Source organism: Gallinula chloropus, assembly GCF_964237585.1.
Source record: "Gallinula chloropus genome assembly, chromosome: 1".
Lineage (NCBI taxonomy): Eukaryota > Metazoa > Chordata > Aves > Gruiformes > Rallidae > Gallinula > Gallinula chloropus.
This window is the reverse complement of record NC_140085.1, coordinates 81,255,879-81,275,909: the sequence shown is the minus strand read 5'-3', so window position 1 is coordinate 81,275,909 and position 20,031 is coordinate 81,255,879. Positions and strand designations below refer to the sequence as shown.

The window sequence follows — 20,031 nt, the reverse complement described above, 5'->3', positions numbered from 1 at the left end:
AGAAAAAGAGACAAAATGATAAAAATATGTGAGGAACAGGAGGCAGGAGGTGTACTGGAAGCAACCAAGTGGGACAAAGAGGGGTAGAGACAGCAACATCTCAGCTTTCCTCCACTAGGAATTAATCAAAGATTTCTAAACGTTTAGACAAGGTCTTTTCTTGCTTGTCAGAGGTTTGTCTTCTCTAAATTGCTATTAGCTCGTTAGCTGGTTAAGTCAGCCAAGTCAGTGTGCCAAGCTCCTATCCCTAGAGGCATTATCACTCCAATTAGTCAACAAACCACTTGGTGTCTCTGAAAAAAAAAAAAAATAATCAGGCTGTCATTGTCCTAAAATGGGTACTTAGAAACTTAGGTCTTCAAATGCCTTTATACTATGCATTTCTCAATTTTCCCACTTGTTAAATGGAGTCAGTTTCTCTTTTGCCCATGTGGTATGATTTATATTTTAATTCATTCATTACTGTCTGTGAAGTCTGTTGCAACCCTTGGATGAAGGAGACACTATTTATTCAAGCTAGTAGTATTGCTGCTTTGAAGGTTTCTCTGATCTATGGAAATCAGTAGATTCAATGGCCTAAGCCAAATACTCAACAAATGCCAACTCTTTCTCTGCTCCTTGTAACAAAGAAAACTCTAGCATTGCTCCAGAGACATAAGGAGTTCATCAATCTACTAATCCCCAAATTTCTTTAAGTCCAGAATTAATTAAATATATGCTCAGCAAAGCTCACATATTTCTGCGACAGGGGCTCTCTGTGGACCCAAAGCAGAAGAGATCAAAAGAAAACTAAACATTCACAAGGTCATGTTCCCAAATGCCTTTCAGAGTCAGATCCACTAAGGAAGAGAAACTTCCACCATAAATATCACCATCCCAGAAGAGAATTGGTCAAAAGGATTGGTCTTCTCAGAGAGGGGAAATCCTCCACTTAACCTGACCTCCACTGTATAACCTTAGAAAACCCTGAAATGACGCCATAAGGACAGAAAAGCATACTCCATTCTAGTGGGAGTGCGGTGACATTTCTAAACTGATCAGCCCTGGGGAGATGCCTGAATTCTGTTTCCCCCAAGAGAGCTATTGAGCTCCTTTTTCCAAATGATGACGTGTGGAGACATTCCTTGAAATCTCAAATGACTAACAGGTTTCTTGCACGGATCTGCCTTAGCTGCATGGGTGTCAGAGACATTTTGAAAGGCTATTCACTCAAATACAGAAGGACTTCCCCTGGTGTCTTTGTGTTCAAAACCAATAGGCAGCTGCCTCCCTGATGAGACAAATCTGGCTGGATCTTGTGGCCATGGACATCTATTAGAGCCTCAGAAATACAAAAGCTTGGGCTAGAAGGTACCCTGGGAGACCATTTACTCATTCTGCCTCACAGGAGGGTTTGAGCTCTGGGGATTCAAGTCTGAAACTTCCCAGGTAGCATACTCTGTCACAGTCTTATAACCAATACCAGCATCCCAAGGAAAACTTTACTTATTGTCTGTCCTCCACTTTCCTTGTGCCAGTGTAAAACCATTGCTTCCTGCCACATCTGAGGTGGATGCAGGCAAGTAGGTTATCACTTATGCAGAGGTCTGGAGCCTTGTCTCACCTTGCCTTCTTTGTGCCAAACCACCTCACTACAGCCTTTCCTCTGAGGTCTTTATTTCTAGGTTTCAGAAGATCCTCACTGCTCTCCTCTCATCCCTCTCTGGTCCATCCATGTATCCTTCATTCACTGAATTTCAGCAGAACTTTCACCCCTGCTGTCGATGGCAGAAGGAATTTTTTTTCTTGTGTCTTGTGGTTTGTACGTTTGTTTACACATCCCAGCATGTTGTTTGCTTTGTTTGGTTTGGTTTAGTTTTGTTTTGCAATAGCATGACATTGAGTCATATTCAGTCTGTGATTGACTGTAACCCCTGGAGGCTTTTCTGATGATCTAAAGCACTAAGGTGATGAGACACGCTCATCCCTAGCACTCCCATCCTTTCAGTCAGTCCTAGAGGACTTGCAGGATAATTTAGCCCCACTAGTTTCACGTCTGGCCAGTTATCCAAAAGACTTCACTGTCATTTCCTTTTTCTGTGTAACAGCCACACTAAGCACAGCGAATCTAATGGCATCAGTTCTTGCTAATTGAACTTTTCATGAAGGGAATGACTGCAGAAAGGAAGCTAATTAAAAATTTTTAAAATTCACATAATTATTTTACTTTATGGCCCGTGCCATAGGCCAGTGACTTCATAGTCCCTCCTTGCTTATTTATTCCATCTCCTTGCGAAAACAAATTGAGTTTGAAATAAAGCAGAGTGAGAGAGCATAGGAGGGTGAAAAAGAGGACATGCAAGTGACAGGTGTGACTGATAGATAAGTTCTGGAAAGTAACTTGTGGAGTCACGCTTAGGGTCTTGAGACAAGTTCTTGTGACATGGTATCTTCCTAAAGTTTTTTCCAGCATCTTTGGAATCCTGATGGATCTTATAAGGAGAGAACAGTTATGAGAGAAAAAAAAATTAGAAATTTTCAGTTTAGGCTTGTTAACTAAAATGGGACAATTTCATCAAAACATAAAAGCATTTGCAAAAATGTAACCACAAAGCCATTTTCTGTCCATAAAATATTATACGAAAAGAAAAAGATTGCTGTGTTTCTTCTTGCAGTCTTTCAAGGCATCAGAAGAAACTGTGGACTGAGCAATGCTTTTTACCTGTGAAACTTGTTCTTTTTCCATCTGTGTATTACTAATGGTACCAAAGATAGTAACAACAGAACGAGAGAGTAATATCTGAATTATTTTCAACCATTTCTGTTTGTTCCTTTTTACACCCTTTTCATCGTTTTGCAAATAGTAGCAGTTTATTCTGTTTAATTATAGCTTTTAATCAGTTCCACCATTGAGTTCTCAAACATTAGCACAACACTGCCTTAGCACAGTTTGTAGACAATTAAAAGAAAGCACTAAAATCCCCCAAGTCTGTGAGATTTGTTTTAATGTTACTCCAGGAGAATATTTCTGGTATTACTGGGGCAAAGCTTACTGCACTTACTCAGATTTTACTTATGCAGACCTTCTAGAAGTTGGTGGAAATTATGTCCAAATATGGACTTCACTTAAAAGCTGTTCCATGAAAGATTTTTTAAGTGTTTGCAACATCTATATTTCTACACACTTTTTTGTTCAGCTTTTAAAGTGAGGCTAAGCTTATTATAAAAATGTATCTTAAAAGCTTTGCCTGCAATACCATGCCATTGGCTTAAGGTATTACTTTTTGCGGTATTAAATACGTAGTTTGATTTAACGCTTCTGACTTTAATGTGGTAGTCTTCAGTTAAATGCAGTAATAGTTGCATGTTTGACTTAGAAGTAGCGATATGACAGGAGAATAATTGTCTTAAAACGTCACCCAGTTCATCCAGCTCCTGCCACTTTTGCACTTTGCTATGCGTGACCTAAAATGTACAGAAGGCAGAGTGGGGGAATGGAGAGGTGAAAAACTAGATGACGTCATGGGATAACACTGTGCAGAGTCCACAAGGAGTACGTACTGAGCACCAGAGAAAACCTATGCCCTGCTGAAGTTCAAATACAGGCATCAGCTCTTATTTCTGTGGTGTGAGCTGGGACTTGGCCAGCAGCAAGACAAAACTGATGGTTTTAGTGTGTTACAGATCAGTCAGAACAACTAGTCAGGATGAAAAACTTGGGAGACATCCAGTACAGCAGCCTATAACATTAAAAATAGTTTTTAGGCAGATCAATATGAATCCTGTTTGCGTAGAGCCCGAGGGTGATTGAAGAGGGAGGGAGCCTTGGGAACGGAGCAAGTGAAAACACAAAGCGCGTAACATCTTATTTTCATCAAGTGAACACAAAATCTTTGAAATCCAAGCCCATTTGGCAAAACACTTGCCTGCCCTGAGCGGCAGCCTGTCTGACGTAGATGAAATCTGGCTGAGTTCTTAGAGATCATTTCACCGGGAGTGACCTCCCCAGCGATGGGCGTCATAAGGATCTGACTGTAACTGATGAAAGGGAATTCTGGTTGTGGGTGGGATTTAGACTTCTTTCAGGCAGGTCAGCTGAAACCTGATTTTCCCTTTAGAGAAAGATCCTGCAGCCTGCAATGCTTGCAGGAGATAAAGCCATTCCTGGTGCCAGGGAATGGAGGAAGAGTATGCCTTTTTGCAACTAGCCAGAAGCTAATCAAGCTGAGTTTAATTAAAGGGAATTATAGGATATTAATAACATTCCTGACCTTTCACGGTCCAGAACCTAATATTTTTCTTAGTTTTTATTTGAAGTTTATCTACATGAGATTAAATATTGCTTTAAGTGTTTGTCATAGTAAGAGAAAACAGGTACATTGGCTGCCTTGTCTCTCCTCTGTCATAGCAGCTCACTACAGTTCTTTACAGACTTTCTACTTACAAAAAGTGACATGGGTGCAGTGTTCATTCCTTATTAACGGCTGAACTTCATTAGAGATCCTTCTTGTTTTTAATTAATTAATTGCATTAGCATGTGTTAACCCATTTTGGAGCTATTTCTCTTCTTTCCATTTTCCCTCCTGCTGGCATGTCAGTTGGGCTGGTGGAAATCTAAGCATTTTCTGGGAAATTCCAATGTTTCAAAACTTGGTTTTGTTGAAAATGACAATGCAAAGTTTGAAGTATTCTAGACGTGATGTTCCCTCTTTCTCCTGTCCCTAAAGGAAAATTCTCTGAGAGTTTTAGTGCAGGAATAACAGAGGATTATGTTTAAACATTTTTATTGAACATAAATGTTTTAACATTCCCAGATCCACGTGTTTCACTTGCTGGAAGCAAACCCAAATATTTTGTTATGACATGACCTTACATTACTCTGTACCCACCCCAGTGCTGCTATGGGCTTTGAGAGGTTGATCTAGTGTCCCAGTGGCCGAAGTTGCACCAACTTGACACCTAGCCTAAGCCTGACTTCATGGAAGGTGGTGGCGTTTTTGGCAATATTATTTGTTTGCCCCTTTGTCCCTGCAATGCACGTACACATGAGGATGAAACACACGCCTGCCTCACAAGAAATAACATGTCCGATTTTGACTGGGGCTGGAGGGGATGGGGGGGACAAGAATCTTAATTCCATTTTCCAGCTTCTTGTCCTTGGGTCTGCTTCACTCAGCAGCCACTACAGTGGGGGTTGGCAGAGTGTCTGGTGGGATTCAACCAAAGAACAGAAAAATGGGTGAAGAATATCAGTTGTCTGGAGCTTTTGGGTTCACCCAAATAAGCAAAATCTGCTAAAAACTAAAGGGCTTCTTTTACTTCTCCTGGCCCAGAAGAAATCTTGCTACTCTGCAGAGCTGCAGCTTTGTGAGCTTTATCTGTTCAAAATGAAGTCCATTTCTATTCTCTGTGTACTGCACAGGTCACAGTCATGTTTTTAATTACCAATTAGACTTCCATTAAGGAAATAAAATGAGTTTTATGTGCTGGTTGTCAAAGGTCCTTATAGCTGCCTCATTTCATGTGCCCTGTCCCTTCAAGCAGCAAGCAAATGAACAGAAACTTACTCAGGGGTAGATAACAAAAACTGGAAGTGTTTGCCCCACAAAAGCAGAGATAGAAGCTGAGATGGAGAAGTGGCAAAGGCTTTTTATTTTTCATTCCCTTCAGTTGTGTTTTTCCTGTCTGCCATGAGCAGTGTGAACAGAATGTTAAATATGCCCTTAAGTTACTTACGGAAAGAAAAGGTCACACACATGTACACAGTCTATCTCTCTCTCTCTCTCTTTCTCTCTTTCTCTCATTCATATGTGTATATTGTGCGTTCAAATGAATGTGTACAGAGATACCCCAACCCTTGAACACTGAACTGTGGGACCAATTTATTTGCTTAGAAATTTCAAGAGAGTGAGGTTATAAATAGTCATAAATTAAATTTATTTATAAAGCATTCCCTGTCAGGCGTCACTGCACTGCACAAACAATTATAAAAGAATTGTGGTAGATTAAAACCATAAATTAGAGCATCGTAAAATGCACAAGAGTGATCGGATTAAAATGCATTTGACAGAAATGTTTTAAAAGTGGGATTTGATGAGCTCTTCTGGGTGGTCAGTCAGAGAAAAGCCTGTGCTCAGCAGCCTATTAAAACAAAGATTCAGGGCCAAATTTCTGCAGGGGGTCTCTTGTGGTTCTGCAGTTCTTAGCTCAGTAGTTGAAAGTAATTCACAGAGGGTCTAAATTGTGCTGGATGTGTCTATAGTTTCTTGAGGAGCCTGTGTTTGCTGACATCTGATCCCACGCTGGATGCCCAAACACTTCTTTGGCTGTTCTCATCCTTACCCTACTATCCCTGTTCTCTTCTAAAACATGCCCTGTGCCAAAGGCTTGCACGAGAGAGGCAGTGCCAGTCATTCTGTCAGCTCAGTACGTGTTGATTCCCACTTGGGAATCTAGGGAGGGTTTCTAGTTCTTTAGTGTTACCTGGGAAGTTATAAAGAGGATGAAGAGAAATGGGGAATTCAGTCTGTAGACAATTACTGTAAGATAATACTTTCTATGTTAAAATTAGTAGAAAAGTTCTCCTATATACTAAAATATAGGCCATATTTTAGTCTATCTTGGCATGTACTAGAATTACTCAAAACCTTGTAGGATTAGATGGTTTTCAAAAAGAAGAATAAAAAAGCTTTCTGAGAGAAAAGATGCTTCATTGAATTAAGGGTATGGAATGCAATTCCTCCACACCCCTTATCCATGAGGGGATTATAAAAGTCCTTGGCATACAGAAAGTCTCGTTATGGGTATATTTCCAAAGGAAATCACTCAACCACATGTTGAGCTCTGTTGGACATTCTGTCCTCCATCTTGGAGCCCAATTTTCCTTGATCATTAGAAAAGATGCCTCAATATGAATATGAACATTCCTCAGTCTGCCTTGTCCGTATGACAACAGTCAGAGCTTATAAAGGCAGACAAATAGCAGTTGTCATAATGTTGATTCCAACCAGTTAAAAAATTGTCACCTCCTGAAACCATGTGATTGATTTGAAATTAACAGACAGTAGATCTCAAGGAGACAGAATTACTTCTTTTCAGTAGTCAGATGCTTGGGATACACCTTCGTTAAGCTTTTTTCCTAGCACTAAAAAGTTTAAAGACTTGTTGAAAAACTATGTCCTGAAAGCACTGTTTGTGTAATGATGATCATATTAAAGCAATACAATGAAAACTCAGGACCTGTGACATTGGGAACCATCCCATAGGTAGTGCAGAACAATAAAATCATTAGAACAGTTATTGCTGAGGTCACGTGGTTTGTTTCCAAAAGCAAGGGTGCTTGTGTATCCTGCTTAGATGATGGACTGTAAAGACGACTTTCTAGAAACTGTCCTAATGAGTCAATATTTAATTAGATACAGTGGTTTTTTAGAATTCCTCCTAAAGCACTATAAATATATATATTTACTGTTCTGCCTGGCAACAAAATGCTGAAGGTAAGGTTATTCTAGAGATCACTGGGTTTTGATATAAAAAATAATTACTGTTGATAAAATGGAGCACTGAAATGTTTTATGGCTGATACACTTATATACCTCATTGCATAAACAATTGGGTTCAAACACCTGAGCATGATGAGTAGCCACTTTCTAACTTAGAGTCATTTTGGGAGCTGGATGAGACATGATATGCCTTGTGATGATCTATTAGATACAGCTGTCATAGTGGCGCTGCTCTGATTTAAATAGATGCTCCTGGTACCCTGGAGCGGTTGGTAGATGGACAATTGGCTGTGCTGTTTCAAATGGCTGTGTTAATCTTGGATAAAGACACTGGACTACCTCTGAAACTACATAAAGGAAACTAGTAAATGCTTTCTTCTAGGGGTGAATTTAATTCCTAGGCATGGTAACAGCATAACACCTAGCCCGCTTTTAATTTCTACCCAGAGATCCTAATGAGGCTCTCTCAGCCATAAACCTTATGCTGCTTTCCATAGTATTGCTTCCTCCTAGAAGGGTAATATTGCTCTGATCAGAATATAAAGTGGCACTTCGATTTAATCAGAGCAGTGTACCAGACCAAAAGAAACCAGGATACAGCATTCTTTGATTCTTCAGAGATATTCAGGGTAGAATCATTGTACATGGCCACTTTGGATGTCTTCGATTCTTGATCATGCCAAAGAAAAAATGACCTCATAAGGAACATATCATTTGGATTTAGTTCATATATAGGCAAGATCCTGTTGTTCTTTTTTAGTCCAAAAAAGAAGAAATTTTGTGCAACAGCACCCAAGAGTTTTCTGCTACTGATAGCAAAAGACTATAGAGAAAAATCTTATCTAGATTAGATATTATCTGTTGAGCACCAGAGTCAAATTTGAAGTCCAAATGGAAACATAATCCTTCATACAAATCCAGTAAGATGCATGCGTTGACCATCTCTCTTGTGGAGAATGAGGCATCCCACTAGGAAACATTGATGTGGAATAGAAAGGAAATAGTGAGTTTGTTGGATTATTCTGAGGATTAGAGGTGCTTTTAGAATGATAAAATATGCATGTAAAGTCTCAGAAAAAAAATAGATTGAAAGGGACTTCTGTGAGTTGTCTAGTCCAAATTCCAATTCAAAGCAGGGCTGTCTTTGAAATTAAATCAAGTAGCTCAAAATCTTCTCTAGTACAAAAGTTTTGAGATAATATTTCTCCCGTTTTGTGGTCCAAATGATATCAGCATGTCAACCCCTTCTGAAACGTAGGATTCCCAATAATTACATTATTCTGTGTAGCTGGAGCCTGTCTCTTCAGCTCATTTCATTAAAAATTGTGGGTGAAATGATGATAAATCAGAACAGTAATGGCATTCATCATCTGTATTTTGGTTTGAATGAATAAAGAACATATGGCTCACTGAAAGGGGAAGTGTGCTTGTACAGGGTACCTGGCACAGGGGATTGACCCCCTTGTACCTTGGCTTTGTATTACGATTGGACTCTGGCACAAAATGTAATTCTACTGAACACATGAATAAATTTGTGGTTTAACTCCAACTGGTAACTGAGCACCATGAAACCGCTTGCTTATCCACACCCCCTCAAAGGGGATGGGGAGGAGAACGGAAAAAAAATTGTGGGTTGAGATAAAGACAGTTTAATAGGACAAGAAAAGAAGAGAAGAATAATAGTAGTAGTAATAATAATACAAGTGATGCAGAAATGCAGTTGCTCCCCACATGCAGAAAAAAACCCCAAACCACATGCCCAGCCTGTTTCTGAGCAGCAGTCCCATCTGCCAGCTCACTTCCCCAGTTAAATGCAGAGCATGACTTCATCTGGTGAGGAATATCCCTTTGGTCAGTCTGGACTACCTGTACTGGCTGTGCTCTTCCAGCCTTTTGGGTGCCTGGCAGGGCCTGGGAAGCTGTAAAGTCCTTGATTTGGTGTAGACACTACAACTACTTCCCTACAACTAAAAACATCAGTGTGGTATCAACATTATTCTCATGCTAAATCCAAAACAAGGCACTGTACCAGCTACTGGAAAGAAAATTAACTCTATCTCAACCAAAACCAAGGCAGAAAAGTAAGGAGTTTATATTAGGTCCCCCAAGAGCGCTAGCCGTTGATTTGCCAAGGAGCTCTTGAATATTGGGCACATGTACCAGATCTGTAATCATGCAAAACTATGAATATTCTGTCTTCTATTAATTTCAGTGAAAGTTCTTCAAATGCATCGTGGGCATGTTATGAGTTATAAAATAAAAGGCTGGCTTGCACTAAATTCCTATTCAATAATTGCTCATTTCAGTGAGAATCCTGTCATCGGTTTATTCTTCTAGCATTGGACACCTTTAAAATAGCTGCATGTGAGAGTGCCTCCCATTTAGAGGTGTTAGTTAAAAGGCGATGTTTCTGCAGTGCTTGATGTGAATTCCACTCTGCTCACTGAAAAGCCTGACATTACATAGACACTGTCTTTGGTTGGAGTGGAGAGAAGGCAGTGCTGACCGTCTTGGGAAATCTAACCTTTCAAAAGCTGCTCTAACTTCTGTTTACCAATACAGTGGGTTGTGTGTGGTTGAATGCTTAGTCACTCGTTTCCTTCTTTGGGCTTATTTTATCTTTGTTGGGTAAAATCAGGTAGTGTTCTTTTGCTCAGTTTTTGAGAACGCTTTTTTGGGAACAGGTAGAAGGGATACTATGTTTTAGGACCAGCAGTAACACCAAGCGGAGTTATGTTTAGTAATGTGCTATCCCTTTCTATTTATCAAATAAAATGACATGGCTACTTCTTTCTTCAGTGGCAGTAATTTTAAGGAGAAAAAAAGAAAAAAAAAATTAAAACATGTTCTCTGCTTTAACTTCTATTACCTTTTGTGCTTGTGTACTATTTTCACATGTTTAGCTGAAAATGTCTCCTGCTTTATTAAATTGATCCTTTAAGTGCACACGTGTGGCTCTTCCTCACCAAAGGTTGAAATCATTAATGCTCACAGTAGCCTCTAGGTCAGCATATTCACACAGTGAGGATATCCATGTCTCGGATGTGTTGGTAACTTGTAATCCAAAAACATAGAACCTTTTTTTTTATAAAGTCTCTGGACTGTCTTTCCCAGCACTGCAGTTCAGTGTCCTTACTGCCCACTGGAAAAGATTGCTTTCCCTACTAGGGAAAAGTCTGAGGGCTTCCACTCTGTATCTTTCAGAGCCTATTTATGCAATTAATGCCAAAACATCCTATATGACAGAGGCCCTTAAAATACTGCTGTTTTACTTGGACTGCTCTGTATTTGCATTACTGAAGAAATGTATTCTCTTATGTTTAAGGAAGCACTAGGGAATAATAATGCAGACACTGACGTAATGCGGTCTAAGGTCAAGCAGGCAGGTTCATAAAGGTTCTAGCTGCACAGGGCTTGCTGGACACTGCTTCAAATATATAAGCTCTAGTTTTTTAAACATGGTTTGTTAACAAGCTGGGCAGAGCACAGGGAGAAAAACTTTAGTGACTGAATTTGAGACTGTAAACTCTTTAGACTGAAGTGTATGAGGTGTGAGGGACCCGATTGTGATTTGAGCCTTGAGTAACTCTTGAAAAGAAAATGTTATAGCCTAGTAGTGTTGCTGGGTGTATGGGGCTTGAAGAGCTGGGATCAGGATACAGTGAATCATTCTGAGGACCATTTCTCAGAAACAGCACTGATCTACTCACTCCTCTCCTTACAGGAGAAAAGCCTCATGACACCCTACAGTAATTTGCTTGGATTTCCTGTTTTCAGACTCCTGATATGAACCCAGGATGTCATTAGGTCCAGTTTAAAAATTATAAACAAAAACAAACCGATGACGTCTTCGGAAGGCACATGGGATTAGAGGGGTTTCGTACTTAATACAGTAATCCTCTTTTGGAAATATATTTTAGAGCCTTAATAGTGAGTAATGTTTGTTTCTTTGTTAAGAGTAAGATAATGTACAATTTGTTTCTTGGCCATGTTAGTGCTGGCTAATCTATCTGTTATGGTAGCTAAAGCTTGTGTCCTATATTTATGAAAAAAAAAAAAAACCAAACTAAAAAAATTAAGACAGTGGTAGACCCAACCCCAGAACCTTTCTGTACGCTCCAAAGACTAGACCGCTTTCTAAAACTTTAGACTGTCCTCTTCTTCCACTCATGTATTGTCAGGTTTTTTTTCTCTGGTTTTTGAAACATTTCCATTGCTATTGCCCAGGCAGAAAACTCCATCTTTGTGATTTTGCAACCTGAAATGTGCTTCATGTATCGCAGCCACATCAGCATGGGTCCCATTTTGAAAACACAAATAATAAAAAAATACTGTTTCCTCTTTCTTAAAACTTCCCCCTCTTTTGATGCTGTGGTTTGGATTTATGTTTCAAGGGGTTGTGCAGTTGCTGTCTCCTTTCCCTCCCTCCCCATCAGCAGGGACCTCTCTCAAAGAGAAATGCCAACATTTGTCTAGCTTGGTTTCTTTTAAAATGGTACCAAATTGCCTTCTCAGAGGAGCAGGGTTTGGGATACTTTTGCAGCACTCTGTGCCTTGGGATCTTGAAACACTGGGGCCAGATCTGCCTAACCTGTGAGAGCAAAGCTTTGAATGAGCATCCAGAAGCATTGAAGCCCCTTTAGCAGAGGCAAATTAACCATTAACAGGTCCTCCTCTCCTTTCTAGCATGACATAAGGGGTGGTTGAGTCATGTCTGTGAGTTCAAAAGACAAGGTCACATCCGAACTGGGACTGCAACCCAGGATCCTGGGAGCCCAGTTATGTTATATCATTACTGGGTTATGCTGTGTTCATAAAAGCCTTTGAATTTTATGGTATAAGGAAAAAAGGGAACACAAATTAATTACTCGTCTTTTCAAATTATTCTCAAGTCTAAGCAGGAGTTCCTGAAATGGTCTTGGAGTAGCTGCTCTGTTTAATCTCAGCAGTATTTTTCCTTCAGTTTTAGATTCTGAAATCATTAATTTAAGTGCAGAGGATCATAAAATCTTTCTCCTCTGTTCAGCACTCTGTATCTTATGTTCATTTCAGAGGCTTTTATAGAATTTTTTTAATGGATCTTTCCACCTGAACCAGAGCGTTGTAAGTAATTTATTCAAACAGCTTGTAGTTTTATATGTATGTAGGCATATATCTATGTGTAGGTATATATATGCATGTGTGTGTAAGATTTTGGGAATATTTTCACCTCGATAACATGATTCAACAAACAGCATTATTGCAATAGCAAAACAGGAGTCTGTAGTCTCATAGGCTTCTTTAGAGACAACAAGATATGAGGCTCCTAAACCCAACCAAATGGAACCTGTTAGTTGTTGAAATACTGATTGATTTGTGCAGTAATAAATATGTTAACTGCCAAAACAAAAGCAAAAGCCAAAGGTGGTCCAGAATTTTCTCAAGTGTATGCTTTCTTAGACTTTTGATTGCATTAGTACAGGTATTTCAATTAAATTCATAGAGTGGAAAGGCTCCCCTGGCTGTACAAGCAGGCACAGTACAGCGGCCACAGAAGCATCACATAGCCAGGCAGAGCTGGCAGCAGTCTTGCTTCCAGGGTGCCTGGAGGTCAAGGACACCGTTTGCTGTTAAATCAGTGGGCATGGCTTCAGCTTTAGGCCTTCCTCTTCAGTTTTTTGGCCAGTCTGCTTCAAGTTGGACCTGGGGTTATTAAACAAGAGGGTATGCTCCTCAACATCCCTTTGGTATCAGTCTCAGCTGTGACTAGCAAGAGAGGATTTTGGGGAAGTCCGTTTCTTACAGCCTACAGCATTTCTCCATGAGCCCATTTCTCCGCTTGTGGACTGGGATGCTGGATGAATTGAGTACACAACCAATCTGAATGAAAGAGTGGTCTTGAATGTTATGTGGCCCTTTCTGTGGGAGGGAAAGAGAGCTTGCCCACAACTGTGGAAAGCTGTTGTCTGAAACAGGGAGTGAGACCCTTTAATAGTCCTGTTGCAGCAAGAGAAGTCTTTGTTTCCACCTTAAAAAGATGTTCATTCATACCTAGTGGGGCCATGTCCATCCCAGTCACAACGCATCCTCAGTTCAGGGCAGGTTCTTCCCCAGCAGAGCCCATTTCCATCTTCCTTCAGTCTCCGCACAGGCTTTACTTTGTTATTTCAGAGGCAGGCCATTGCCTCCCAGGAAGAGCAGCCACAGGCTATTTGTATCAGTTGTCATCTGGCCTTGTACCAAGCTGATAGACACATGTGACGACACAGAGGTGCAGGACAATCTGTAAGATGCTGAGTAGACTGCCCATCATAGAATTATTTTCTGTTTCGTTTTGGGGTTTTTTAAGACGTTTCATGACAGCTCATCTTAGTTTACAAATGTGTGCACAGAGCTTGATCATTTGGGGCTTTTTGACTATGATTTGTACATAAATTAGTACCCATTCAGTTGTCAGCAGTGGCAGAAAGAGAAGGTCTGACAGGTTAGTTCCTTCTAGGATTGTGTAAGCCATCATGGAGCTCTTCTCTGTGGCCAAGCCCATGGCTGGACTCTTGGTTGTTACACACCAATTCCTGTGCTAAATAAAATAATGCATTTACTATTTGTAGAACTGGGAACTAGCATTGTACGATGTAATTTCCTTCAAGTTCAAGGGGAGGAAAATCCTGAGTGTGCTCACCTGTCTTCACCTGGGACCATGATGGACAAATTCTGTGCTGTGGGCATGTTCAAAAATTTCATAACTGGATCGGATAACCACAGAATTATAATTTTTCAGATATTTCCCATACTAAGCACTGGGAATTACTACTACAGGCATACTGAGAGTATTGAGGGAATGTCTGAGGGAAAACCACAATATTGTAAAGCACAAGCCTGTGCTTGCTACTGCCAGGTGGAATTTCTCAGTCATGCAAAATAACATGTTGATACAAACATGCAGTTGAACTAGAAATTGCCTTTTTTGATCAACAGGTTGCTAGTGAGTTGTTGATAGTTACCTGGAACTGAATGGAAGGGGTTCAAATGGGTAGCTGAGCCAAAGGATGGGATGATTTCTTGTAATCCTACAGCAGTACAAAATGTGCATCATATGAAAGTGTCATACATATATTCACCTGGACAAAGGGAAAATGCAGTTTGGGGCTGGGAAGAAAAATAAATTAGTGACATACCCATTTGTCTTAATTTATATTTATTTCAGCTTTTTATTTCTTTAATGTGAACTTTAATAACTTTGTAATCTAATCTTGCAGGGACCTAGTCCCATTTTGCTGTTATCTGGTTTGCACATGCCTTTTCCCCACTTAGCCTGCCATGCAGCACTTTTGTAGTGATTATCTAATGCTGCAGATTCCCTCCTACTTAGGTGGAGATCCCTACCAGTTCTGCAGTACTGCTATTCTTATTCCACACTGGGGCTAAAACACAAGAATCAGTGAGCCTGTGTACTGACTCGCAAAGCCTGCTTGCTTGTCCTGAATCAGACTATACTGTCGCTGGAAGTGACTCTGTTTGGATGTGCTTAATTGCAGCACACATTTCACAGGGACATGTACATTTCAGATGGAATGACTAAAAGCCTCTAGCCTTAGTCAGCCTGATCTGTGAATCATTTATAACCAATATTCAGCCTACCTGTTTCCCAGCAACAGAAAAGGGAATCCCAAAGAAGGCATGGTTTGACATATGCATCAGTCTCAGGTGGCCCCCCTCTCCTTATTTCTTACCATCTCTCTCCACAGCATTGCATCCAGCAACGTTCCCTCTCTAGAAGCAGAAAAAGACTGGATGCAGTTCGTTCTGATGGCTGACAAGATTTGGTGACGCACTCTCTTAGAGACCTGAGTGCTAGAATATGCCCACTGACCCTCCCCCCTCTTTCGTAGCACAGGCCTGTGCAGTGGTCAGTCCCTGCCAAGGCAAGGGCAGCGAATTTCAGAGCCTAACCAAAAGTTACTGCCACTGTCCTGCCAGGCTGGCTGCAGACTATGCAAGTGTGAGGAGAAAAGCCCCCTGGAACGCCATGCGTGTTACACATACCCAAATGGCAAGTCAGTGAGTTGGAGGCTGCATGGGTGGACTGTGACAGCAGAAAACATCCTTATCCATGGTTTGTCACTCACTAACCGTTGTCTCTCTCTTCTTTTCTTATCTTCCCCAGGAACGAGTGGAATATCTCTTTCTCATAATTTTTACAGTGGAAGCATTTTTAAAAGTAATAGCATACGGACTTCTCTTTCACCCCAACGCTTACCTCCGCAATGGCTGGAATTTACTAGATTTTATAATTGTGGTAGTAGGGTGAGTACAACGTTTTGTCTTTGAATGCACTGCACGCATGGGGATGCCGGCAACCTTTGGGAGCAGGAGGGTGGGTAAATGCTTGCTAGATTACTTATGGGTGATGTTAGAAGTTGCTGTCCATCATGTTCCTCCTACAACTGCCATTTGTTGTCCTGTGTTAGCCTCTTACAGACTCCATTTTTTTTACCAGGTTTTACTGTGTAACCTAAAAACTCACTGCTCTTCTGCAGGTATAACTTCACTCATGCTAATTTCACTGTGTAGCAATGATTTATCTTGATTATTAAGGACTGACAAGCAGTTGATGTATGTTCTCTGTCTCACCCATTGCTTCTTATCCTTTTCCAAGGCTTTTAATGGTTTGCAAGACATGGAAATTAAACTGTTCTTTGGGAACAGGGATAAAAAGAGGGAGCCAGTGCAAAGCTGTTGGAGAGTCAAATGCCTGAATATGCTTAACTGGAAGAAAATCCCTTTGTAAATCTGAATATTTAAAAAGAATACCTAGATGGGAACCTCTAAGTTTAGAGTTGGATGACACATTCTGCCACCCTGTGAACTTTTGTGGGGTTTTTTCATTCTCAAAAATTGAAGAAGAATTTAAATCCCAAGTTTTCACACTTAAAAACAAAAATACATTCTTCAGTTTGATTCCACTGTTCTGCTGGAGCTTTCAACACTTTTGATTTTGACCCTTTTAATGTTTTAACCTTTCTGAAGACTAACTTTACAATTGTTGATCAAATTGCCACTTTGAGCTGCAACCTTTTTAATCCCCTTATTCCTCTCTGTGTTGTTGAAGCTTGGCATTCAGTTTATTTGAATAAAGCAAAATAAAACAACTTTTTTTTTCTACCTAAAGGTAAAAGATAAGCAAGGGAGTTGAAATGTAGCTGTTGAAGGGAAGAGGTGAAGGATAAACTATCCCTGAAGACAAAGAGAACAAGTATTTCTTTGCCAGAGTAATTTGTCCCATCCTCCCACCACTCCTTTGTTAAAGAGAGTTTAATCGCTCACAAAAACTTGCTGTCTTTTTACCTCTTTATGAAGGAAACCCTGCATCAGCTCCTAGGGAAAATGTCAAAACCCCTGAATAGTTTCTGCCCCAAATCAAAGCTTCTCAACCATTTTTGTGGCAGCCACAAAAATTACTTCAGCCAGGTACTGTTTGCTACTCAGTCCCTTCCACTTCCCATTATCATGGGGAAAAGTGAGTGGAAGGTAGGATTTCCAGTGAGGAGGAGAGAGGACAATCTGGAACTTCTTCCTAGTCCCAAGACCTCCCAGCCTTCATGTGGGCATAATGCTTCTCCTTACAACAGTGCCAATTGTGCTTCTCCTTTATTCCCATCCACAGCCAAAGGATCTTCCAGCAAATTTGTAGTTGGAAATCGTAAAACCCTTCCCCTCGTATTGATGTCCAGTTCTGTAGCTGATTCTGCCTTTGAATGCCCTCAGATAGCTCACCTATCACTGGTTTAGTTCAAGAAAGATTTAAGAACAGAAGTTTTGTGAATGTGATTATTGCTTTCACATTTTTATGAGAAAGAGAAAGGACATATTACCTCTTCTTTTTCCATTGGAATGCAAAAGAGCAAGGCTCAAAAAAAATCACAGAGCAGCATTATATCTAGTTTAAGTACAGTCCTTTTCAATTTTCCTACTAGGGCAGTTAATCAGCAAGATGATATTCAGACTGAAATTAATTCCCCTGCCACTGACAGAAGCTGCAGCTCTCAGCTCTTCTATCTGTTCTTGCCTCCAGCAGCTCAGTCACTAGATTGGGAACAAAAATGTAACTGGGGAGGGATTACATGAGTATAATAAACATGTCCAAGACCCCAAGGTCTCTGTTAAATAGTAACAATCTCAAGTGACACATTCCACTTCAAGGCCAGATGGGTTCCTTTGATGTTTATCTGTCTAAACTCACTGGTACAATACCACAGCCTGGGCTGCTGCACTGCTTTTTCTCTCCACAACCCTCCACAAAATCTACATGGTGACACCATCTGTTCCAGTTCTGCCCTGTATTTTTTCCCTAGGGGCTGACTGAAACCCCTCAATGACATTGTGTTTAAATTTCAGTGTATTTTATTATTTTGTTCAGGGAGGAAGTCCAGTGGAAAAGATTTAAAATAAGTTTTTAAAAAGAGAGGGAAAGGGGAGGAAGGAAGCAAGTGCTGGTAACAGCATTTCCTTTTGGTGCCTTTTTCTGCCTATTGATGGAGCTATTGGAGAAACCTGAGGAATTTGGACACAGCAGTAATGCTGGGCTGAGGGATTTATTTGGGTGTGGAGCAAAGGATGGTGTGGGACTTACACTGGAAGCATCAAGTCTCAAAACAAGTGTGGTAATTGCCATTTATGCCCTAGGAATCATCTTAATTGTCAATGACAATTGTCCTTGCTACAAAAAATAGGAAGATGAGGTGGGAAGTATTTTTTCAAGTACTGTTAGAATCACAGAATTGTAGGGGTTGGAAGGGACCTCGAGAGATCATCAGGTCCAACCCCCCTGCCAAAGCAGCTCCCTAGCTCATATTGCACAGATAGGCATCCAGATGGGTCTTGAATATCTCCAGAGAAGGAGACTCCACCACACCCCTGGGCAGCCTGTCCCAGGGCTCTGTCACCCTCACTGGGAAAAAGTTCTTCTGCATGTTGGTGCAGAACTTCCTGTGCTCCAACTTGCAGCCATTGCCCCTTGTCCTGTCTCCACAGACCACTGAAAAGGGGCTGGCTAATTCCCCCTGCATTCCATGATTAAGATACTTATACACATTAATTAGATCCCCCCTTAGTCTTCTTCTCTTCTCAAGACTGAACAGCCCCAGCTTATTCAGCCTCTCCTCACAGGGGAGATGTTCCAGGCCCTTAATCATCTTTGTAGCCCTTCTTTGGAAGGTAAAGGAGGAAAAAAAGGACAGGTTTTAGATCCTTTGATTTTTTTCTAAATCCACCTAATATACACTGCTTATTACATATATCTTGAAGAGATAATACAGCACAACTGGCTTCCTCTATGTTAAAACAGGCAAATCAGTTGAGAAAGAGGAAAATGAACGTGTGTAGGACCAAGCATAAATTCTAGGTGGAAGTCTAAGCCTTTTTTTTTTTTTTTTTTTTTTTTTTTTTTTTAAGTAAAAAACATGCCTGTGTACTCTGCTTTGCCTCTGGTCCTCTGGTACCCAAAGGGATCTGTGAGTCTGGTTCTAACAAGGCCACGGGAGTACACAGCAGCAGTCGAGGGGAGCACTGAACACAGCTGCTACTTTTTCTGGAGGAAGGACACACTGTAGACCTGTAGGCTTGTAACAGCTTATGGTTCTTGCAGTGTGGGAGATCTGCTTATTCATCAGCTGAGTCTTTTAAAGCTTGATTCCAGCTTATCTTTAAATAGCCTATGACCCTGCTATAGCAGCACCATTAAATGCTGCTTTGAAGAAAAATGTCTGTATGGGAGTATCAATCAGAGGCGCTCTGGATAAGAACATTATTAGTTAAGAGTAGAAATCACACCCCTTAGCTGCCTAATGAGGCACAACTCACAAACACTAAAGATTAGTCAAACTGTGTCCTGCTTCCTTCACTTTTACTGTTCTTCTTTTGGAAAACATTAAACTTTCAGATATATAGCACTGATGTCCTTTAATATTAAGCCGTTGAAGGAAATTTCTCTTGAGACAAGGCTAACTTGACAATGTTGTGCTAGAAGAATATGTGTCTTTCCTGGCAGTTCTGCGGTTTGTCTGCCAAGCATAGTCATTCTCCAAGGGCCTATTGCTCCTGCCAGAAAGAAGGTGCTGTAATTTTAAAGGCAGTCTTACTTGGGAAGGTAAGCAGTGAAGGTATTTGGAAAGGATGTGAAATTCAGAGCAGACTGGAAAACACAGTAACAGTGTATGTCTTTCTGAAGACTCGTGGGGAGTTTCTAAAGGGCAGACCCAAACACTTTCACACTCACAAATTACAAACGAACAGTAAAGCATGGTGAAAAAAAATCATTGTACTTTACTATGACTTTATACCTATGAGGAATCTTTCAGCTGTGTTTTTCTGCTGAGTTTTGGCCTTAGAAATACCAAGCCCTCTCTATTCTCTTTATATTCTAGAGGAGCTTGATGAGTTCTTTTTTTATGCTATAAAAATCACTGTGCCCTCCCCACAGGGGAAGAGATGAAGAGCTGTAGAGCAGGTTACATCATATCATACTGCTGTTGGGGTCATCTAGCAAAGAGAAAACCTTTTTGATAGTTCA

General features: G+C 40.6%; 1 protein-coding gene across 1 annotated transcript in view; it reads left to right on the top strand.

The window, feature by feature from the left end:
* Positions 1-20,031, top strand: part of CACNA1C (calcium voltage-gated channel subunit alpha1 C) — a gene marked incomplete at both ends in the record, with an annotated part of 478,476 nt that overhangs the window by 267,959 nt on the left and 190,486 nt on the right. The window contains one exon of the mRNA XM_084279498.1: positions 15,628-15,767. Within this exon, the coding sequence (XP_084135624.1) occupies positions 15,628-15,767 (140 nt within the window). The remainder of the gene's footprint in view (positions 1-15,627; positions 15,768-20,031) is intronic.